Genomic DNA, 23027 nt, shown 5'->3' with positions numbered 1-23027 from the left:
GGGCTGGCTAGCTCTGGGGCTGGCGAGCTCTGGGGCTGGCAAGCTCTGGGGCTGGCGAGCTCTGGGGCTGGCGAGCTCTGGGGCTGGCGCAAGCTCTGGGGCTGGCGCGATTTCATTTAACAGCTTTCAAGCGTCAAACGGTGCATATAGACAGTACAATGGTAAATCTGTTCAGAAGTGCAGAGTTCTAACAGTGTTTTTGTTGGTAGTCAGCTACCAGGCATAGTGCAACAATAACTTATTGTCCCAGTTTCCCAGACATGGATGAGTCCTAGTCCTTGACTAAAAACTTGAATGGAGATATTCACTGAATGTTTCTGTTGAAGATTAGGCTTACATTTACATGTATTCATTTAGCAGACGCTTTTATCCAAAGCGACTTCCAAGAGAGCTTTACAAAGTGCATGGGTCACTGATAATAACATGATAGCCCAAAAAAGATAGCCCAAAAAACATTGCGGGTAGCCAATGTTTTGTGATCCTTGAGGAAACTAACATTGGGACCAGCAAACCATTCCCAAGTACCGTTGTACTCCCGGAACAAGTGCGTCTTGAGCCTTTTCTTGAAGGTGGGGAGACAGTCAGTGTCTCTGATGGAGGTGGGGAGTTGATTCCACCACTGGGGGGCCAGACAGGAGAAGCGCTTGTGTTGGGACCACTGGGGGGCCAGACAGGAGAAGAGCTTGTGTTGGGACCACTGGGGGGCCAGACAGGAGAAGAGCTTGTGTTGGGACCGGGCGGTCTTGAACAGTGGGACCACCAGGCGGTCATCTATGTCTGGGAAACTAGTTAAACTCCTTTAACTGCAATATACTTCATGGCATAGTGCAGTAAAAACATTAGTGCAACCTGGGCCAGTTGATATAATTATCAGAGAACATTTAGATATCATTATTTTAAATTCTAATTATCAGAGTTGTCCAGGCATCATTGAAGGTGATATTTTCACATGTGTGTAAATTAATCTTGTCTTCAGTGTCAACTATTTGCATGTGTACTGGTCATGTTTTGATTGATATACATCTCGACCTTTGTCAAGAATGGAGACATTTTGAATAATTTTGTTGTGTTCAGATAATCGAGTGGTAGCCATTACACCGAGATCAAAAATCATATTACTTCCATTGTATTTGATGACCAGGTTTCATGAAGACAACTTTGTGAAATAAGTGTGGTTTTGCATACTAACTTATCACCACCGGAGGATCAACTAATACAAACCTAGACGGACAGTGATGAGACTGACGGTCTATTTTATTGGATACACAAGGGTATTTCTGTTAGCCAATAACTGAACGGGGCGTTCTCCAAATGAACGATCTTGATTGGCCAAGCCACACAGAACAGGCGATGAGTTCCTTTTCCGCCCTGAACAGTGACGCAGCTGCCGTGACGTCCGGGAACATGGCGAACATTAGAAGTGTCAAGGTGAGCAAAAACAATGAGAAAACAAACTGAACACGATTTACGGTAACAACACTACTTCTAACTGTTTCTATGGTGTCACCAAAGGCAGATCTTGGCGTAGTTTTGAATCGCTATTAATTTCAGTTACAGTATTTGAAAACGTGTTCTCATTTCGTTGAATTAGGTTTCTGTACGCTAAGTTTCCATGCTCGGGTTATATATATATATATATAAGTAGTGGCCACAGCCCGCCGCTGTTGGACTGACAACCTGGCTAAGCCAGTCTGTCCGTATAAGTAGCTTAGTTAAGTAAGTTATCATCGTGCGAGCTTCACGTTTAGTATGTGTATGGGCGACGATTATAAGAGTCCGTGATGCTAGCTCTAAATAAGTTGGCATCATTGAACCGTTTGTTGGAATGTGACGGTATTACCTTGAGTTATCGCTCCGTTAACCTTGATGTTTCCTGTGCGCGCTTGTTTGTGCTTGTTTTTTTTTTTTACGTGTGTCCGTGTGCAGGGCATGGTGGGGCTGGTGACGGGCGGGGCGTCCGGTCTGGGTCGTGCCACGGTGGAGCGTCTGGTGCAGCAGGGAGCGAGTGCTGTGGTGCTGGACCTGCCCTCCTCAGACGGCCACGCCCTGGCCGCCAGCCTGGGGGACCGCTGTGCCTTCGCCCCTGCAGATGTAAGACCTCTACCGCCAACCCACCAGAACCCTACTAATTCACTTACCTACACCATCCTTTATATCCCTACCCTGCTACTATGTGTCTCAATGCTGTATGTGAACCCTGCTCCACCTGCAGTATTGAGACCCTGCCCCACCTGCAGTATTGAGACTCTGCCCCACCTGCAGTATTGAGACTCTGCCCCACCTATAGTATTGAGACTCTGCCCCACCTGCAGTATTGAGACTTACCCGTAGCCAGGTGGTGAACGAGGGGCATCTCACCCCAGTGTGACCCTGTGACCTGGTTTCCTAGGTGACGTCGGAGGCGGATGTGAGTGCAGCGGTGGCGTTGGCCCGGAAACGCTTCGGGAGGCTGGACCTGGCGGTGAACTGTGCAGGCATTGCCGTGGCGGTGAAGACCTACAACTTTAAGAAGGACGTACCTCACAGCCTGGAGGACTTCACCCGTGTCATCACCGTGAGACTCCACCTCACTCCCTTTGTTTTCTAACAGGGTTTAAGTGATCAGCGTGAACAGTTAACTATATTTCTATATTTAAAAGTGTGTGTGTTGGCGTGCAGGTGAACATCGCGGGCACCTTCAACGTGATCCGTCTGGCGGCGGGGGAGATGGGGCGGAACGAGCCGGACGCAGATGGGCACCGAGGCTGCATCGTCAACACAGCCAGCGTGGCGGCCTTCGATGGACAGGTACACACATCAATATATACACATTCACATATGAATGAAGTCAATTTATAAATTCACCAATTTGGTGTGTGTGCGTGCAGGTGGGCCAGGCAGCGTACTCGGCCTCTAAAGGAGGCATCGTGGGAATGACCCTCCCCATCGCCAGAGACCTGGCCCCCATGGGCATCAGGGTGGTTACCATAGCGCCTGGTCAGTACACACTCTCTCTTTCTTCTCCCCCCCCCTCCTCCTCTCCTCAAGGGCTCTTCTCCACCCTCTCCTCCTCTCTCTCTCTCTAACCCTCCTCCTCTCCTCCAGGGCTCTTCTCCACCCTCTCCTCCTCTCTCTCTCTAACCCTCCTCCTCTCCTCCAGGGCTCTTCTCCACCCTCTCCTCCTCTCTCTCTCTAACCCTCCTCTCCTCCAGGGCTCTTCTCCACCCTCTCCTCCTCTCTCTCTCTAACCCTCCTCTCCTCCAGGGCTCTTCTCCACCCTCTCCTCCTCTCTCTCTCTAACCCTCCTCCTCTCCTCCAGGGCTCTTCTCCACCCTCTCCTCCTCTCTCTCTCTCTAACCCTCCTCCTCCTCTCCTCCAGGGCTCTTCTCCACCCCCTCCTCCTCTCTCTCTCTAACCCTCCTCCTCTCCTCCAGGGCTCTTCTCCACCCTCTCCTCCTCTCTCTCTCTAACCCTCCTCTCCTCCAGGGCTCTTCTCCACCCTCTACTCCTCTCTCTCTCTAACCCTCCTCTCCTCCAGGGCTCTTCTCCACCCTCTCCTCCTCTCTCTCTCTAACCCTCCTCCTCCTCTCCTCCAGGGCTCTTCTCCACCCTCTCCTCCTCTCTCTCTCTAACCCTCCTCCAGGGCTCTTCTCCACCCTCTCCTCCACTCTCTCTCTAACCCTCCTCCTCCTCTCCTCCAGGGCTCTTCTCCACCCTCTCCTCCTCTCTCTCTCTAACCCTCCTCCTCTCCTCCAGTGCTCTTCTCCACCCTCTCCTCCTCTCTCTAACCCTCCTCCAGGGCTCTTCTCCACCCTCTCCTCCTCTCTCTCTCTAACCCTCCTCCTCTCCTCCAGGGCTCTTCTCCACCCTCTCCTCCTCTCTCTCTCTAACCCTCCTCCTCTTCTCCAGGGCTCTTCTCCACCCTCTCCTCCTCTCTCTCTCTCTAACCCTCCTCCTCCTCTCCTCCAGGGCTCTTCTCCACCCCTCTCCTAGCAGGGTTACCTGAGAAGGTACGTTCCTTCCTGGCTCGCCAGGTTCCCTTCCCCTCCCGCCTGGGAGACCCTGCAGAGTTCGCACACCTGGTGACGGCACTGGCGGAGAATCCTATGATCAACGGAGAGGTCATCAGGCTGGACGGAGCCATACGCATGCAGCCATGAGTGTGTGTGTAAGGATGATGTGTGTGTGTGTGTGTGTGTGTGTGAGAACTATAGAATGTCTCCTCCTGGCCTGTTGTTTCCAGTAATAAACTGTCTCTGCTGCTCTGTGTACTGTCTCCCGTTTTCCATTTTTACAAAATAAATATGACCCGCACACTAGAGATACCAGCCTGACTATGATCCACACACTGGAGATACTAGCCTGACTATGATCCACACACTGGAGATACTAGCCTGACTATGATCCACACACTGGAGATACTAGCCTGACCATGACACTGGTCAACAGCTAGAATATCAACAGGTCTGTTTTACTGCACAGCTTTACTTTAGATGGAGCTTTACTTCCCTGTACAGTAAATGCATCATGGATGTGAGTCTGGGTTGGTAGACCCTTTGTGTTTCTGCAGTTTGATGAACACCAGAGATGTGTTTGGTAAACTAATCCAGAAAGACTCTGGTTGTGTGTACGAGTGCCTGCTTCTGTGAGTATTTTCAGCTTAATCTGAAACATGTTTATGCTGTATTATTTTCTTTTATTTGTTTTAACAAATCAGTTTACATTACATTACATTGATGCATTTACAGACGCTTTTATCCAAAGCGATTTAAAGACTTTTTAAGGTGAAGTTAGACAGGTAAGGGCTGTCAGCAGGCTGAGGGGAGATCAGTCCTCCCTGGTCAGACAGCCACGGTGGAGAGATCAGTCCTCCCTGGTCAGAGAGCCACGGTGGAGAGATCAGTCCTCCCTGGTCAGACAGCCACGGTGGAGAGATCAGTCCTCCCTGGTCAGAGAGCCACGGTGGAGAGATCAGTCCTCCCTGGTCAGAGAGCCACGGTGGAGAGATCAGTCCTCCCTGGTCAGAGAGCCACGGTGGAGAGATCAGTCCTCCCTGGTCAGAGAGCCACGGTGGAGAGATCAGTCCTCCCTGTACCTGTCTAGACTGCTTCCTAAGAGATGCAGCACTCTACTGAACTACCCGGGACAGAGACACTAGGTTTAACCCCGAGCCTGAAGCCAGTTCCCAGGATCTTGACCTCCATGTTGTCCAGTTCGATGTACACTCCAGTGTCCACCCCCAGGCCCACCGGGGCCTTCAGGGGTCCTGCAGAGGCTGAAGCACTGGCCACCTCTGCCCTGGCCATGGCCCCAGCACCCATGACCGTATACCCCACACCAGCGTTGGCGTTTGGCCCTTTGGCCTCCGCATCAAACACACTCCACTCTGCCCTGGCTTTGCCAACTCCAGCCTCAGCCCTCTACCCGCCACAAGGTAAGCGCTTCCCTGGCTCATCATTTCCTGGAAGGTGAAAGGTCCACAAGACCACTGGCACTGACAGACACTTCCTGTATTTATTTAACAACATTAACCAGAAGACAGTATTTGGAGATATTAAGTCATTGATCTCTGAAGCATGGGTAGGGTACACCTTACTCTAATAATGTTTAAACATGGGAAGTTTCAGCTTTTCAAGCTGTTGAAGGTCGTTGGGGTGAATGTTTTAGGGCAGTTTTACTTTTAGATTTATACCTTTACCTTGTAATTATTAACCAGTTTGAGTGTTGGAAGGTATTGAGTCATGTACCACAGCCCTGACTTCGCCGTAATAAAATCATGTTAAATATTGACTTAAGAAGGTCTTCATAATCAACTTTTACTTTCATGTTGTGTCACATTAAAGAAATCAAATCTAACATAACATTACAATTATTTTATCAAATAGGCCTACACGACCTCCAGGTTCTAGTATTTTAATATGTAATATTCATCATGAATGAATGTGTTTTGTGGTCAATTTTGTCAATTTTAACTTTCATATTGTGTCACATTAAAGAAATCAAATCAAATTTAGGATGAATACAGATAAAGTGGGACACTCAGAAAAATGGCTGCCATATAATCACACATGATACCTTTAGTCTCCCTTATCTGTCTGGAAGCTGATGAAGAACCACAATGAAAGTATGAAACCGTAGGTTTGTCTTTTAATCATTTCAACATAACACATGACAAGTCAAAGATACACGTACTGTAGGTCTGCTGTTGTGTTCTCTCTTTGGATCAACCAATATACAAACCTGTCACTTCACATCCCAGCGACCGGCTGCATGTGAGATACGTAACAAAAAAAGGCAACATTCCTTTTTCTCTGCACTATATCTTTATACAACTCTCCCTGTAGTAGATCAACTCCATGCTATGTAAAATAGTGTAAGGATGAATGAAAACATGTCATTGTTGTTTGTTTCACCTTTGTTCCAGAATTGTCTGTGATAGCGAGTACTAAAAACAAAGGCTAACAAGATACACAAAAACCTTGGAATGCAGACTTACATGAAGCTAGAAATATATCAAACTAAAACATGGGTGTCCTCTGCTTTACACAGCACCCAGTTTCTCACTAAAAAGCAAAAAAAGAAGCATTATTTAAATCCAATCGATTTTCTTAGATCATTAAATTCCCTTAGAAGTGAGTTGCGCTCCTGCTAGAATGGAGGTGAGGATAAGTGCATCCCTAGCAGGAGCAGAGAAGGAGATCCAGCTACAGCCAGGACCTGGTCACATCAACACACAGCCCCCACACTGACTCCTGTCTACATAAACACTACATAGAGACTTTGAAGGTCACAGACACTACATACATACTATGTAGGTCGACATATAGACTACATAGAGAACTGTGATGTTCTGGGAAACTGCATCACCCATTAGAGAGCTCAGTATATTCCATGTACGCAGCATCGATGCTTAGGAACTCTGGGAACTGGTTAAAGAAGCTGTGATGCTTTTGGAGTCTTGATGTATGTTTGAAACAGTTCCTCTGAACTAAGAGTTCCTCAGAAGCTTCTGCTAATTCTGTTGAGTTCAACAGTGTGTGACCTCGAGGGGCTTTGTCCCTGCAGCAGCTGGCCTTATGACATGGGGAAGGGTATAGCTTAGAGCATTTGAGTGTGACTGGAGGACAGAGGGATGAGGGAGACTGGAGGACAGAAGGATGAGGGTGACTGGAGGACAGAGGGATGAGGGAGACTGGAGGACAGAGGGATGAGGGAGACTGGAGGACAGAGGGAGGAGGGTGACTGGACAGAGGGATGAGGGAGACTGGAGGACAGAGGGATGAGGGAGACTGGAGGACAGAAGGATGAGGGTGACTGGAGGACAGAGGGATGAGGGAGACTGGAGGACAGAGGGATGAGGGAGACTGGAGGACAGAGGGAGGAGGGTGACTGGAGGACAGAGGGATGAGGGTGACTGGAGGACAGAGGGATGAGGGAGACTGGAGGACAGAGGGATGAGGGAGACTGGAGGACAGAGGGAGGAGGGTGACTGGACAGAGGGATGAGGGAGACTGGAGGACAGAAGGATGAGGGTGACTGGAGGACAGAGGGATGAGGGAGACTGGAGGACAGAGGGATGAGGGAGACTGGAGGACAGAGGGAGGAGGGTGACTGGAGGACAGAGGGATGAGGGTGACTGGAGGACAGAAGGATGAGTATGACTGGAAGACAGAGGGTGACTGGAGGACAGAGGGATGAGGGTGACTGGAGGACAGAGATTTGAGGGTGACTGGAGGACAGAGGGATGAGGGTGACTGGAGGACAGAGGGATGAGGGTGACTGGAGGACACTGTGGAGTCCAGCAGCTCTGACAGTAGTAGTGTTGATGTGTATTTACAAGTCTTTGGCTGTAGAAACAACAGAGATGAGGACCCAGAGCAGGGCCAGAACAGCTGGAGGACGACATTAGTGAAACATCTATCAAAAATACTGTTATTCTTTTGGAAGACAAAACAAAAAAGACACATAAATTGATAAAATCTACACTTACTAATGGCACATACATGTACAGGATCAAATACAAAATTAAAAACCTTTGAACATATAAGCTGAAGAAAACCAATACTCTTTTTAAAGGTAGAAAGTGCTCGATAAGATCACAGAACCCTAGGGAGGACAAACCCAACACATGCGAACAGCTTCTCCTTTTACATTTTAGATTTTTAGAAATAAATGATTTTAATCATTTTATTTTCAGGTAAAATATAATTGTTCAATTTGATTGCTACAAATTCGCCTGACGTCTAAAACCTTCTATTCGAAAAACAAAAGTAAGAATCTTGTCTTTTAAGTATATCAAAATTCCTATGTAGTTACTGGATATAGGTCAGGAAGGCAGAAGAAGGTGGCACACGTTTGTCAGGATCAGTCATCATTCTGGTTCTCAAATGTCAATCATTCACATAATTCATAAGAGAATCATGTGGTTTCCAGGGGGGTGACTAATAATAAGTGTCATACTAAGCTTTGGGGAATCCATACCGCTCTGGGTTTTACCTAGCAACACTCTCGTCTGGCTCCCATTGGTTGGTGTTATCTGTGTTAACCAATCAGTGTGTGTTTATGGTAAAGCCTGTAGGTGGTGAGAAACTCCAAGCTCCGCCCTTTTCCATTAGACCAATAGCATGTCTTTATGGTCCAAGGGCAGAGATTAGAGTGTATCTTCAAACCACCTCTGCTACAGTCATGTCATAAACACATCAGCTGATGGATGTCAAAGGGCCACAATCAAATAATGAGATTAAAGTATCAATGGCAACATCAGAAACAGACTCAGCACTGCATGGCGCTGCGTTGCACTGCATGGCGCCGCGTTGCACTGCGTGGCGCTGCATGGAGCTGCGTCGCGCTGCGTGGAGCTTCTTCTCCCCAGGTTTTGGTAAAGAAAACAAAAATGAGGTGATGTGTTGTGTTGTTTTTCAAGATCCTGTTTTAACAAACAGAAAATAATAATAATATCATGTGACAAACTAACAGACAACATGTAAGACGTATCAACATCAGAGCCAGAGGTCTCCTGCTTTGAATGACAAAGACCCTCCCCTCCTTCCCTTCTCTCTCCCCCTCCCTCCCTCTCTCTCTCCCCCTCACCCGTCCTCAAAACCCTGATCCTCTGAATGGAAGAAGCAGTGAGCAGAGAGGAGAGAGCAGCAGGAGTGCAGGGTTAGGGTTATCTTGTGCAGGCTTCAGCTTCCTGTACACCTTGACATGTTCTAGTGGTCTACAGCTGGGTTGGCCAGCTGTAGCTAAAAGCAGCAATATGTTTTGTACTGTCCTTGTGGATATGGTAGAACTTTTGTTATCGTTATTGTATTTTTTTCCTTAGCAACTCTAGGTAGTCTCCCAGGAGTTTCTGCTTCACCAGGTTAGGGGAGCACAGACAAGGTGCAAAGTCTGGTAGGACCACACAGTCGCCGAGGGCCTTCTCCAAACGTCAGTTTGTTGCCTGTGTTGTGATACACACAGGTGCTCCCAGCCAATAACAGAACACTGTCCTTCAAGCTGGTGTCATGTTCGGTGCACAACACACAACAGGAGCACCTTTCACTTTCATCCCTTTGGGCTTGGGTTGTGATAGGCTGCTGAGCATGGGTCTGACCAATAGCATCAGACCTTACTGAATTGTGGCCAATGGCATCACAGCTTAACATTTGGCTGGACACTGGATTTAGAGCAAAAATAAAAGGGGGTTATGTTGAAACTGTGTAGCCTAGCATTGTTGGTTGTTCTTTGCAGCACTCCTATGAGACTTTTAAAGACATCTATTTCAAATCCTAACACTCTTCTTATGCCACTAACAGCCTATTACACGTCCTGTCAGTCCACAGTTCCTATTCTAAAATGAAGAACAGGACAGAGGAAGGAATATAAAACAGAAACCTGAAAGGGGAAACTAATACTTCATCCATTTCTGATCAATAAAATGCAAGATACACCTGCCAGACATCACAAACATCATCACCTTTCAATGAATCTACCTAAATACACTGAGATAAAAGCAATTATAATATTCATTTCTGATGAGATATATCGTACACTGCAATAACATCACAACACGTTTTCCTTGACTGTCATCGCCATTTCTGTTCTGCTATTCACATATGTCAGGGTTATTATCAGGGTTATCATTATCATATTATCATTACCTTACATCTCTAAACAACTGCCTGAAATATATATGTATATATTTTTTACGTGTTTCTCCTAAATATATATATATCTTTTAGATAATATACGGCAGGTGAGACAGCGATGTAACATTGTATTTGAAATCGTAGTTTTCGTTGTGGAGACCGTGAGGGGGTGATTGGTGTGTGGGAGGTGGCTGGAGGAGAGATGACCCTCGGGTCAAGGTTAGGACATGTTTGCTGGCATGTGACAAGGACAATAAAATACAGGTCAATGTCCCTTTACACTGGCCAGGGTTAAGGCAGATGAGCTTTACCCTGGTGAGGATGTCAGCCTGGGTCAGATCTACCCTGGTCAGGATGTCAGCCTGGGTCAGATCTACTCTGGTCAGGATGTCAGCCTGGGTCAGATCTACTCTGGTCAGGATGACAGCCTGGATCAGATCTACCCTGGTCAGGATGTCAGCCTGGGTCAGATCTACTCTGGTCAGGATGTCAGCCTGGGTCAGATCTACTCTGGTCAGGATGACAGCCTGGGTCAGATCTACCCTAGTCAGGATGTCAGCCTGGGTCAGATCTACTCTGGTCAGGATGTCAGCCTGGGTCAGATCTACTCTGGTCAGGATGTCAGCCTGGGTCAGATCTACTCTGGTCAGGATGTCAGCCTGGGTCAGATCTAATCTGGTCAGGATGTCAGCGTGGGTCAGATCTACTCTGGTCAGGATGTCAGCCTGGGTCAGATCTACTCTGGTCAGGATGACAGCCTGGGTCAGATCTACCCTGGTCAGGATGTCAGCCTGGGTCAGATCTACTCTGGTCAGGATGTCAGCCTGGGTCAGATCTAATCTGGTCAGGATGTCAGCCTGGGTCAGATCTACTCTGGTCAGGATGTCAGCCTGGGTCAGATCTACTCTGGTCAGGATGACAGCCTGGACGTGTCTCTCAGGCTGCTACTGAAGGAGGTGTACTGAACCAATGCTGCTTCCTCTACAGGAGAGATCAGGACACCTGGTACTAGATTTCTTGCTATTCTATTCCAATAAAGACATTAATGGAAGGCCAAAAAAAAACGTTTGTGTGCTTTTAACTACGGGTACGTCGGGGCTGGGGTAGGGCTGGGCTGGGGCTGGGGCGACCCACCGGGATGGGGCTAGAGATGGGCTGGGATAGTACTGGGCTAGAGATGGGCTGGGATAGTACTGGGCTAGAGATGGGCTGGGATAGTACTGGGCTGGTTTGGGGCTGGACTGGGCTGAGGACTGGGTCCAACTGCAGGACTGGGTCCAGCTCGAAGCCGTCACTGGAAGGCTTGGTGGAAGCGAGGCAGCGTGGTGGTGCTGAGGCTGGAGCTGAAGACTGGAGGGAGGGACTGCAGGGGCCCCAGTCCCCCCGCGGCACCCAGGCCCCCTGCAGGGCCCCCAAGCTCCTGAGGTTGCAGCTGCAGAGAGGTAAGGGAGGCGGAGCCGGATGCTGCTGCCAGCTGGGCCTCGGCGGCATGCAGGGAGGAGGAAGAGGAAGAGGAGGAAGAGGAGGAGGCTGCCGACGAGGTGTAGCCCATCACCATTCCTCCGGCGCTCATGGGGGCGCTGTAGGGAGGCAGGTTAAAGGGCAGGAAGCTGAGGAGGTGGGAGAAGTCCATGTTAGCAGCACACAGAGACTCGGACATCACGGCGGGGCTCTTGGACAGAAGGGCGTCCCCGCAGAGGTCATCTGGCAGGCCAGCCGATGGCTCCAGCCCCTCCTTGGGGGGCGAAGCAGCAGCAAGTGGGTCTGCAGAATGGGCCCCAGGTGAGGGGGCCCCAGGGAGGCCGCTCTGCAGATCCATGAGGAAGCTCTCCATCTCCACCTTGAGAGGCTTTTCCAGCAGATATGAGGTAGATCCCAGCTGGTACTTAGGCGGGGGTGGGAGGGGCTGGGGCCCTTGGGCGGGCAGGGGCGGGGAGTGGTGGTGGTGGTGGTGATGATGGTGATGGTGATGGTGGTGAGGGTGGTGAGGGAGGTGGTGGGGGTGGAGGGACGTAGGGGGGTCCATGTGGCAGCCCATGCCCATAGCGGCAGACAGGGAGCTGGGCATCAGGGAGGGGTGGTGCCCCCCTCCGGGGCTGGGCAGGGGCTGGAGGTGGTGGGGGTTGTACATGCCCATGGGGAAGGCCGTCCCTCCGGGGAAGGGCTTGGCCATAAGGGGGTCCTTGGTGGAGCTCATGCTGCACATCATGGGGCTGAGCTCCTCCTTGATGGGTCCAGACCCCAACAGCCCCAGCAGGTCTGGCGGCTCTGTCTTGATCTTCAGCAGCTCCTGGGAGTGGCTCTTCTTCACGTGTCTCGTGAGGTGGTCCTTCCTGCCAAAGCGCTGGGCGCAGTACTGGCACAGGAAGTCCTTGCGGCCCGTGTGCACCACCATGTGGCGGCGTACGTCCTTGCGCGTGTAGAAGCGGCGGTCGCAGTGGTCGCAGGGGTGCTTCTTCTCCTTAGCACCGCCCGACGACTTCCCCGAATGGCTCTTCAAGTGCTCCAGCAGCGCCGGCGTGCTCTCGTAGCTCTGCAGGCACACCTTGCAGGTGAGGTCCCCTGCTGTGGCTGAGTGCATGGCCACATGGCGCTTGTAGCCCAGCTTGGTGTTGTAGTGCTTCCCACAGTCCTGGCAGCGGAAGGCCTCCTTGTTTGGGTCGTGGGTCTGGAGGTGGTTCTTCAGGTGGTCCTTGCGGTGGAACATCTTCTCGCAGAACGAACACTGGTGAGTCTTCTGAGGGGAGTGTGTGGCCATATGCCTGTGCAGGGGAGAGGGAGGGAAGAGAGAGGGAGGGAAGAGAGAGGGAGGGAAGAGAGAGGGAGGGAAGAGAGAGGGGAGAGGGAGGGAAGAGAGAGGGAGGGAAGAGAGAGGGGAGAGGGAGGGAAGAGAGAGGGAGGGAAGAGAGAGGGAGGGAAGAGAGAGGGAGGGAAGAGAGAGGGGAGAGGGAGGGAAGAGAGAGGGAGGGAAGAGAGAGGGAGGGAAGAGAGAGGGAGGGAAGAGAGAGGGAGGGAAGAGAGAGGGAGGGAAGAGAGAGGGAGGGAAGAGAGAGGGAGGGAAGAGAGAGGGGGGGAAGAGAGAGGGAGGGAAGAGAGAGGGAGGGAAGAGAGAGGGAGGGAAGAGAGAGGGAGGGAAGAGAGAGGGGGGGGAAGAGAGAGGGAGGGAAGAGAGAGGGAGGGAAGAGAGAGGGGAGAGGGAGGGAAGAGAGAGGGAGGGAAGAGAGAGGGGAGAGGGAGGGAAGAGAGAGGGAGGGAAGAGAGAGGGAGGGAAGAGAGAGGGAGGGAAGAGAGAGGGAGGGAAGAGAGAGGAGGGAAGAGAGGGGAGAGGGAGGGAAGAGAGAGGGAGGGAAGAGAGAGGGGAGAGGGAGGGAAGAGAGAGGGAGGGAAGAGAGAGGGAGGGAAGAGAGAGGGAGGGAAGAGAGAGGGGAGAGGGAGGGAAGAGAGAGGGAGGGAAGAGAGAGGGAGGGAAGAGAGAGGGAGGGAAGAGAGAGGGAGGGAAGAGAGAGGGAGGGAAGAGAGAGGGAGGGAAGAGAGAGGGGAGAGGGAGGGAAGAGAGAGGGAGGGAAGAGAGAGGGAGGGAAGAGAGAGGGAGGGAAGAGAGAGGGAGGGAAGAGAGAGGGAGGGAAGAGAGAGGGGAGAGGGAGGGAAGAGAGAGGGAGGGAAGAGAGAGGGAGGGAAGAGAGAGGGAGGGAAGAGAGAGGGGAGAGGGAGGGAAGAGAGAGGGAGGGAAGAGAGAGGGAGGGAAGAGAGAGGGAGGGAAGAGAGAGGGGAGAGGGAGGGAAGAGAGAGGGAGGGAAGAGAGAGGGAGGGAAGAGAGAGGGAGGGAAGAGAGAGGGGAGAGGGAGGGAAGAGAGAGGGAGGGAAGAGAGAGGGAGGGAAGAGAGAGGGAGGGAAGAGAGAGGGAGGGAAGAGAGAGGGGAGAGGGAGGGAAGAGAGAGGGGGGGAAGAGAGAGGGAGGGAAGAGAGAGGGAGGGAAGAGAGAGGGGAGGAAGAGAGAGGGAGGGAAGAGAGAGGGAGGGAAGAGAGAGGGAGGGAAGAGAGAGGGAGGGAAGAGAGAGGGGAGAGGGAGGGAAGAGAGAGGGAGGGAAGAGAGAGGGAGGGAAGAGAGAGGAGGGAAGAGAGAGGGAGGGAAGAGAGAGGGAGGGAAGAGAGAGGGAGGGAAGAGAGAGGGGAGAGGGAGGGAAGAGAGAGGGAGGGAAGAGAGAGGGGAGAGGGAGGGAAGAGAGAGGGAGGGAAGAGAGAGGGAGGGAAGAGAGAGGGAGGGAAGAGAGAGGGAGGGAAGAGAGAGGGGAGAGGGAGGGAAGAGAGAGGGAGGGAAGAGAGAGGGAGGGAAGAGAGAGGGAGGGAAGAGAGAGGGAGGGAAGAGAGAGGAGGGAAGAGAGAGGGAGGGAAGAGAGAGGGGAGAGGGAGGGAAGAGAGAGGGAGGGAAGAGAGAGGGAGGGAAGAGAGAGGGAGGGAAGAGAGAGGGAGGGAAGAGAGAGGGGAGAGGGAGGGAAGAGAGAGGGAGGGAAGAGAGAGGGAGGGAAGAGAGAGGGAGGGAAGAGAGAGGGGAGAGGGAGGGAAGAGAGAGGGAGGGAAGAGAGAGGGAGGGAAGAGAGAGGGAGGGAAGAGAGAGGGAGGGAAGAGAGAGGGAGGGAAGAGAGAGGGAGGGAAGAGAGAGGGAGGGAAGAGAGAGGGGAGAGGGAGGGAAGAGAGAGGGAGGGAAGAGAGAGGGAGGGAAGAGAGAGGGAGGGAAGAGAGAGGGAGGGAAGAGAGAGGGAGGGAAGAGAGAGGGAGGGAAGAGAGAGGGAGGGAAGAGAGAGGGGAGAGGGAGGGAAGAGAGAGGGAGAGGGAGGGAAGAGAGGGGGGGGAAGAGAGAGGGAGGGAAGAGAGAGGGAGGGAAGAGAGAGGGGAGAGGGAGGGAAGAGAGAGGAGGGAAGAGAGAGGGGGGGAAGAGAGAGGGAGGGAAGAGAGAGGGAGGGAGAGAGAGGGAGGGAAGAGAGAGGGGAGAGGGAGGGAAGAGAGAGGGAGGGAAGAGAGAGGGAGGGAAGAGAGAGGGAGGGAAGAGAGAGGGAGGGAAGAGAGAGGGAGGGAAGAGAGAGGGAGGGAAGAGAGAGGGGGAAGGTGGAGGGAAGAGAGAGGGGAAGGTGGAGGGAAGAGAGAGGGAGGGAAGAGAGAGGGAGGGAAGAGAGAGGGGGAAGGTGGAGGGAGAAAGACAAATGTGAAAGAGGAAGATGGACAGATCAGGAATTATGTTTAATAATTTACTCATTTAGCAGATGCTTTTATCCTAGGAGACGAACCTGGGGGGAAATATATAGTGAAGCGTATAACCCTAACCACTGAGCTTTACTCATCCTTATAGTTTAATGTAAATATTTACTACATGCATTAATGGGTAAATAAATATAAAAGTTGGAATGTGGACCATCATTGCTGTGCCGTGCCTAATTGTAGAGATGTTACAGTACACTGTTTGGTAGTAGAGATGTTTCTTTACACTGTGTCTGGTAGCTGAGATGTTACCTTACACTGTGTCTGTTGGTAGAGATGTTACTTTACACTGTGTCTGGTGGTAGAGATCTTACTTTACACTGTGTCTGGTGGTAGAGATGTTACCTTACACTGTGTCTGGTGGTAGAGATGTTACTTTACACTGTGTCTGGTGGTAGAGATGTTACTTTACACTGTGTCTGGTACCTGAGCTGTTACTTTACACTGTGTCTGGTAGCTGAGATGTTACTTTACACTTTGTCTGGTAGCTGAGATGTTACTTTACACTGTGTCTGGTGGTAGAGATGTTACTTTACACTGTGTCTGGTAGCTGAGATGTTACTTTACACTGTGTCTGATAGCTAAGATGTTACTTTACACGGTGTCTGGTAGAAGAGATGTTACTTTACACGGTGTCTGGTAGCTGAGATGTTACTTTACACTGTGTATGGTGGCTGAGATGTTACTTTACACTGTGTCTGGTAGTAGAGATGTTACTTTAAACGGTGTCTTGTTGCTGAGATGTTACTTTACACTGTGTCTGGTAGCTGAGATGTTACTTTACAATGTGTCTGGTAGCTGAGATGTTACTTTACACTGTGTCTGGTAGCTGAGATGTTACTTCACGCTGTGTCTGGTAGTAGAGATGTGGTTACTTTGCGCTGTGTCTGGTAGCTGAGATGTTACTTTACACGGTGTCTGGTAGTAGAGATGTTACTTTACACTGTGTCTGGTAGCTGAGATGTTACTTTACACGGTGTCTGGTAGTAGAGATGTTACTTTAAACAGTGTCTTGTTGCTGAGATGTTACTTTACACTGTGTTTGGTAGCTGAGATGTTACTTTACACTGTGTCTGGTAGCTGAGATGTTACTTTACACTGTGTCTGGTAGCTGAGATGTTACTTTACACTGCCTGGTAGCTGAGATGTTACCTTACACTGTTACACTGGTAGTAGAGGTGTGGTTACTTTGCACTGTGCCTGGTAAATACAGACCGTTCCTCGACTCTGACTTGAAATACTGATAGAACCTTGATCTGCTGTTGTCTCTATCTGCATTGTTGTAGTTTGTTTGCAGTGTTGGATGAAGGTACCTTAGGAGCTTGTATTTGGAGCTGAAAGACTTGGAGCAGTGATGCTGAGAGCAGTGAAACGCCTTCTGTTCACTCCTCTCTTCCCTCTCCCTCTCTGTCTCTCTCTGAGAGGGGTGGAGCTTCTCTCCGCGGTGACAGAGCGAGTGAAGCCGGAGCTTCTCCTGACAGCCAATCAGAACCCCACACACCGGACACTCCTTCCCACTGCCTCCTCTTTCTTCCCTCACTTTCTCCCTCTCTCTCCCCCTCTCCCTCTCCCTCTCTCTCCCCCTCTCCCTCTCTCGCTCTCTCTCTCTCTCCGTCCTTGGCAGGGCGGTTTCCCCGTACAGTTTGGCGGCGGCGTTGGGGGCGTGGCTTGTGGCGGCTCTGCGCTGCTCTTCGTCCGGCGTGATCAGGGCGGTATAATGGCGGCGTTGGGCATCAGCTGCAGCTGCTGCCATGGCAGCCCTAGGGTGCCGTTGCCATGGAGACGCGGCCGTGTTTCGCCCTGACCCTACCTATCGGGCGCTAAGTGGGCGTGGCTGCAGCCAGGGGGGATGTAGTGAGGTAGGATTGTTCGAAGGGTTGTTATTGGTGGAGGGGTTATGCTCAGTCTCCTGGAGGAAAGCAAATAAAGAACGTAGGTAAGAGGAACACACTTTTAAGACGGTTATCTCAAGGTTAGGGTTATCTCAGTATAGACATCTCTGAGTTAGGTTATCTCAAGGTTAGGGTTACCTCAGTACAGACATCTTACTAGGTTATCCCAGGGTTGGGGTTATCTCAGTGTTATGGATATCTCCACACAGTTATCTCAGTTACTGATAGGAGAGGAACTCACCTGTATTGTAGTATCTGATCTACCTCCAGCCTCCCCTCGTTCTCCCTCTCGCTCTTCTTCTCTCTCTCTGTGTCTCTCTCCTCCTCCTCCTCCTCACCCTGTACCAACAGCTATGGTTGGGGGTGAGTGGGGAATAGTGTTCTGCATCCTTAATGCCCTGAGAGAGGAGAATAAAGTACAAAAGTTCATAACAGTCACTCTCTTCCAGGGTCAACATGCCCAGAACAGTCACTCTCTTCCAGGGTCAACATGCCCAGAACAGTCACTCTCCTCCAGGGTCAACATGTTCAGAACAGTCACTCTCTTCCAGGGTCAACATGCCCAGAACAGTCACTCTCTTCCAGGGTCAACATGCCCAGAACAGTCACTCTCCTCCAGGGTCAACGTGTTCAGAACAGTCACTCTCTTCCAGGGTCAACATGCCCAGAACAGTCACTCTCTTCCAGGGTCAACATTTCCAGAACATGTGAACATGTTAGCAGTGTTTCTTGATCCTGCTGGAGTGCAGTTGCCTGTTTCCACCACCAGGTTTCACTGTAGGCTGTGTGGATGTGTGTGTGGTGGATGTGTGGATGTTTGCGTCTTCAGACAATAGTGGGGAACACAAGAGATGCTTTGAGTGACTGTATACATGTGTGCACATGTTATGAAAGGGGATAAGGCAAATTATTAAGAAAACAAAGCAAAACATGTATACATACACACACCCTCTAACAGACACACACAAACACAAGTGCACACACGGTCACACACACAAGGCCTCAAACGTGTTTTTCCAAACCTGTGTAACCCTAACAACCCTACCAGCTGTGGGTCTATACCAGCTACTCCAGCTTGAAAACAGAATAAGAGCTCAAAGTTAGGGTCAGTGGTCAGGGTCGGAATGTTGCAATCTGTCCTGTTCAGCTCTGACCTTATGGGTCAACCCTCGTCCTCCACACTGAACAGTCAACCCTCGTCCTCCACACTGAACAGTCAACCCTCGTCCTCCACACTGAACAGTCAACCCTCGTCCTCCACACTGAACAGTCAACCCTCGTCCTCCACACTGAACAGTCAACCCTCGTCCTCCACACTGAACAGTCAACCCTCGTCCTCCACACTGAACAGTCAACCCTCGTCCTCCACACTGAACAGTCAACCCTCGTCCTCCACACTGAACAGTCAACCCTCGTCCTCCACACTGAACAGTCAACCCTCGTCCTCCACACTGAACAGTCAACCCTCGTCCTCCACACTGAACAGTCAACCCTCGTCCTCCACACTGAACAGTCAACCCTCGTCCTCCACACTGAACAGTCAACCCTCGTCCTCCACACTGAACAGTCAACCCTCGTCCTCCACACTGAACAGTCAACCCTCGTCCTCCACACTGAACAGTCAACCCTCGTCCTCCACACTGAACAGTCAACCCTCGTCCTCCACACTGAACAGTCAACCCTCGTCCTCCACACTGAACAGTCAACCCTCGTCCTCCACACTGAACAGTCAACCCTCGTCCTCCACACTGAACAGTCAACCCTCGTCCTCCACACTGAACAGTCAACCCTCGTCCTCCACACTGAACAGTCAACCCTCGTCCTCCACACTGAACAGTCAACCCTCGTCCTCCACACTGAACAGTCAACCCTCGTCCTCCACACTGAACAGTCAACCCTCGTCCTCCACACTGAACAGTCAACCCTCGTCCTCCACACTGAACAGTCAACCCTCGTCCTCCACACTGAACAGTCAACCCTCGTCCTCCACACTGAACAGTCAACCCTCGTCCTCCACACTGAACAGTCAACCCTCGTCCTCCACACTGAACAGTCAACCCTCGTCCTCCACACTGAACAGTCAACCCTCGTCCTCCACACTGAACAGTCAACCCTCGTCCTCCACACTGAACAGTCAACCCTCGTCCTCCACACTGAACAGTCAACCCTCGTCCTCCACACTGAACAGTCATGTAGGAGCACATTGCCACATGGGTGACATGAGAGTGGACACACACACACAGCATACACACATAAACATGCACTTTACACACAGCATACATGTGTGTGTATTTGTGTATGTTAAGTGGATGTGACAGCCATGGCGTGGTGTTCAGGTCGTAACCCAGCAGGGGTTATAAGGGGGGTGATACACTTCCTATTGAGTGTGTTTGAGGGGTGTGTGTGTGAGGGGTCTGTGTGAGGGGTCTGTGTGAGGGGAGGGGGGGTGGTGTGTGTGGGGGTGTGTGTGTTTGAGGGGGGGGGGGGGTGAGGGGTGTGTGTGTGTGAGGGGGGGGTGTTGTGTGTGGGGGTATGTGAGGGGGGGGGGTGAGGGGGGATGTGGTGTGTGAGGGGGGGGGGGGTGTGTGGGGTGTGTGAGGGGGGTGGTGTGTGTGTGTCTGTGAGGGGGGTGTGTGTGAGGGGGGGTGTTGTGTGTGTGAGGGGTGTGTGTGTTTGAGGGGGGGGGGGGGGGGGGGGTGGTGGCCTCACCACAAAGCACATTCCAGGGGCAGCCAACACAGCGACACACCCTCCCTCCCCCATTTCCCTTCCTCCCCCCTCTCCCAGGGTCAGGGTTAACATACAGGGTCAGGGTTAACATAAAGGGTCAGGGTTAACATATAGGGTCAGGGTTAACATACAGGGTCAGGGTTAACATACAGGGTCAGGGTTAACATACAGGGTCAGGGTTAACATACAGGGTCAGGGTTAACATAAAGGGCCAGGGTTAACATATAGGGTCAGGGTTAACATACAGGGTCAGGGTTAACATACAGGGTCAGGGTTAACATACAGGGTCAGGGTTAACATACAGGGTCAGGGTTAACATACAGGGTCAGGGTTAACATAAAGGGTGAGGAGGTGAGGTGGAGCAGGAGTGACAGGGTGAGGAGGTGAGGTGGAGCAGGAGTGACAGGGGGAGGGAGGTGAGGAGGAGCAGGAGTGACAGGAGGAGGAAGGTGAGGAGCAGGAGTTACAGGGTGAGGAGGTGAGGTGGAGCAGGAGTGACAGGGGGAGGGAGGAGCAGGAGTGACAGGGGGATGGAGGTGAGGTTGAGCAGGAGTGACAGAGGGAGGGAGGGAGGTGAGGTGGAGCAGGAGTGACAGGGGGAGGGACGAGCAGGTGGAGCAGGAGTGACAGGGGGATGGAGGTGAGGTGGAGCAGGAGTGACAGGGGGATGGAGGTGAGGTGGAGCAGGAGTGACAGGGGGATGGAGCATTTCACAGCATTTCCTCCAGTCTTTTACAATTCCATTGTCCATGTTTAACCACCATCCCTGCCTCTTCCCTCTTTTCCTCTCTCCCTCATATCTCTCCTCCCCTCCTTCCCCTCATGTGTCCTCCCCTACCTCCCCTCATCCCTCTCTTCAGAAAGACATTAAGTTTCAGTTCCTCTTCCTCCAGGAAGGGGTTGTGACCATAGGTACAATGTAGAGAAACTTGTTACAGTGTAAGTGTGTTTTGTCTGTGTGCATGTGAGTATGTGTGTGTGTGTGTGTGAGTGAGTGAGAAAGAGAATATGGAGAGAGAGCCAAGAGGATGAGGGCAGAAATGGGTGGACCTGTTCTGTGCCAAACTCTCATCTTCCCGACAGTTAGACCTAACCTGGCGTGTGTGTGTGTGGTTGCGGGGTGGAATGTGGCCGAACAACCATTCTCTCTTGACTAGTCTGGCTTAAGGTCTTCCTCTATTACTATTCTCCTTCCCTCCTCCTGTCTCCCTTTCTTCTTTCCTCCTTCTCTCTCCTCTTTTCCTCCTCCTCTCTCCTCTCCCTCCTCCTCCTCTCCTTTCCCTCCTCCTCTCCTCTCCTTTCCCTCCTCCTCTCCTCTCCTGTCCCTCCTCCTCCTCTCCTTCTCTCTTCCTCCTCCTCTCCTGTCCCTCCTCCTCCTCTCCTTCTCTCTTCCTCCTCCTCTCCTTCTCTCTTCCTCCTCTCCTTCTCTCTTCCTCCTCCTCTCATCAGTGGACTTGTTCCTCTCCCCTGCTGGTGTAGGGGGGAAGGACAGCTAGACAAATAATAAGTGCACATGCATGTGTGTTCTTGTGCGCAAGTGCACGTGTGTGTGTGTATGCGTGTCTGTGAGTGTGTATTATCTGTGTGTGTGTGTATCTGTATGTAAGTGTGTGTGTGTATGCGTGTCTGTATGTGTGTGTGTGAGTGTGTGTGGAGGAGGTTTAGGGGAAGCCCTTCCGCCTGAGAGTTCCATAGTGACACAGCGCAGTAGGCACTCTGCCAGCAGGCTCCATGCCAACACTCCATCTCCCTCTCTCCTTCTCTCTCTCCATCTCCCTCTCTCCTTCTCTCTCTCCATCTCCCTCTGTCCTTCTCACTCTCTCCCTCTCACTCTCTCCTTCTCTCTCTCCATTTCCCTCTCTCCTTCCCTTTTTCCTTCTCCCTCTCTCCTTCTCTTTCTCCTTCTCTCTTTCCTTCTCTCTCTCCATCTCCATCTGTCTTTCTCTCTCTCCATCTACCTCTGTCCTTCTCCTCTATCTGTCTTTCTGCTCTCGCTCGCTCTCAGTATCTGATTCTTCTTTCTTCTCTTGGCTTTCTCTCCATTAGCCCCACTCTTCCTATCTCTCCATCTGTCTCTCTCCTTCTCTCTCTCCTTCTCTCTCTCGGTCTCTCTGTGCTTCCTAAAAGGTGCTTACAACTACAGCCGCGTAGTTAAGTTTAAGTTAAGTTTGTGTATAGGTGTCTAAGTGTGTGTGTGTGTGCCTGTGTCTGTGTGTATGTGAGTGTGTGTGGCTGTGTGTGTGTGAGTGTGTTTAAGTGGGGGGGTTTGAGAGTATGTGTGCGTATTCCTGTTTGTGTGTGAATGAGTGTGTGTGTTTTAGTGGGTGTGTGCATGTGTGTCCACTGGGACAGCCTCTCTACCTCTATGTCAGCAACAAACAAAGTCTAAGTTTGGCAGAGTCAGCTCAGCCTTAGACAACAGCTAGGGTTAACACTGTTCAGCAGCATGACCACCAGGATCCACCAGGCTCCACTCTCTATCTCTCTCTCTCTCCCCACCTCTCTCTCTCCCTCCCCCTCTCTCTCTCCCTCCCCACCTCTCTCTCTCCCTCCCCCTGTCTCTCTCCCTCCCCACCTCTCTCTCTCTCCCTCCCCCTCTCTCTCTCCCTCCCCCTCTCTCTCTCCCCACCTCTCTCTCTCCCTCCCCCTCTCTCTCTCCCCACCCTCTCTCTCCCTCCCCCCCTCTCTCTCCCCCACCTCTCTCTCTCCCTCCCCCTCTCTCCCTCCCCCCCCTCTCCCTCCCCCCCCCTCTCTCTCCCCACCTCTCTCTCTCCCCCCTCTACTTTCCGTTCCTTGTGGTCTCGGTGTACAAGGCTTTAAAGATCAGGGGTGGAGGGACTGGGATGGAGGGGTAGAAGGATGGGGGGACAGAGGGATGGAGAGAGGGCTTGACTTACAATAAAACATGTGGGTAATCAATCACCTGGAGACTCCATACAGTCCTCCCATTACCATCATTATCATTGGGGTGTGCTTGCCTTCGGCGAGCACAAACCAGTGTTCTCTGTCATATATATTATTATTAATATTGTTTCTTTTC

The 23027-nt window shown here is 51.5% G+C and overlaps 2 protein-coding genes across 3 annotated transcripts in view; one reads left to right on the top strand and one right to left on the bottom strand.

The window, feature by feature from the left end:
- The first annotated feature begins 1329 nt into the window (after positions 1–1329).
- hsd17b10 (hydroxysteroid (17-beta) dehydrogenase 10) lies at positions 1330–4248 on the top strand. Of its 2 annotated transcripts, none has more exons than XM_047033947.1 (6): positions 1330–1428; positions 1927–2091; positions 2390–2554; positions 2659–2787; positions 2868–2976; positions 3949–4248. In XM_047033947.1, exons 1-6 carry the CDS (start codon positions 1351–1353, stop codon positions 4137–4139), a joined length of 837 nt encoding a protein of 278 aa, XP_046889903.1. In that variant the 5' UTR covers positions 1330–1350; the 3' UTR covers positions 4140–4248. The 2 variants fall into 2 exon arrangements, with proteins under 2 accessions (XP_046889903.1, XP_046889904.1); XM_047033948.1 differs by having other exon boundaries at positions 1385–1470.
- A 7060-nt stretch (positions 4249–11308) lies between these two features.
- The window catches only part of plagl2 (pleiomorphic adenoma gene-like 2), a 28308-nt gene continuing 16589 nt past the window's right edge, over positions 11309–23027 (bottom strand). The window contains exons 2-4 of the mRNA XM_047033615.1: positions 17499–17655; positions 16679–17274; positions 11309–12874 (exon numbers count right to left, since the gene is read on the bottom strand). Of these exons, the coding sequence (XP_046889571.1) occupies positions 11404–12874; positions 16679–17118 (1911 nt within the window). The 5' untranslated portion in view covers positions 17119–17274; positions 17499–17655 and the 3' untranslated portion in view covers positions 11309–11403. The remainder of the gene's footprint in view (positions 12875–16678; positions 17275–17498; positions 17656–23027) is intronic.

This window comes from Hypomesus transpacificus, chromosome 14 (genome assembly GCF_021917145.1).
Source record: "Hypomesus transpacificus isolate Combined female chromosome 14, fHypTra1, whole genome shotgun sequence".
Classification (NCBI taxonomy): domain Eukaryota; kingdom Metazoa; phylum Chordata; class Actinopteri; order Osmeriformes; family Osmeridae; genus Hypomesus; species Hypomesus transpacificus.
This window is presented reverse-complemented; position numbering and strand designations above follow the sequence as displayed.

What these genes read in the sequence shown, in the direction of transcription:
- hsd17b10 (XM_047033947.1), top strand. Translation starts at nt 1,351, where the DNA reads ATGAGTTCCTTTTCCGCCCTGAACAGTGACGCAGCTGCCGTGACGTCC. An exon ending in CGAACATTAGAAGTGTCAAG is followed by an intron (nt 1,429 to 1,926) that starts GTGAGCAAAAAC and finishes GTCCGTGTGCAG; the next exon opens with GGCATGGTGGGGCTGGTGAC. An exon ending in TGGCGGCCTTCGATGGACAG is followed by an intron (nt 2,788 to 2,867) that starts GTACACACATCA and finishes GTGTGCGTGCAG; the next exon opens with GTGGGCCAGGCAGCGTACTC.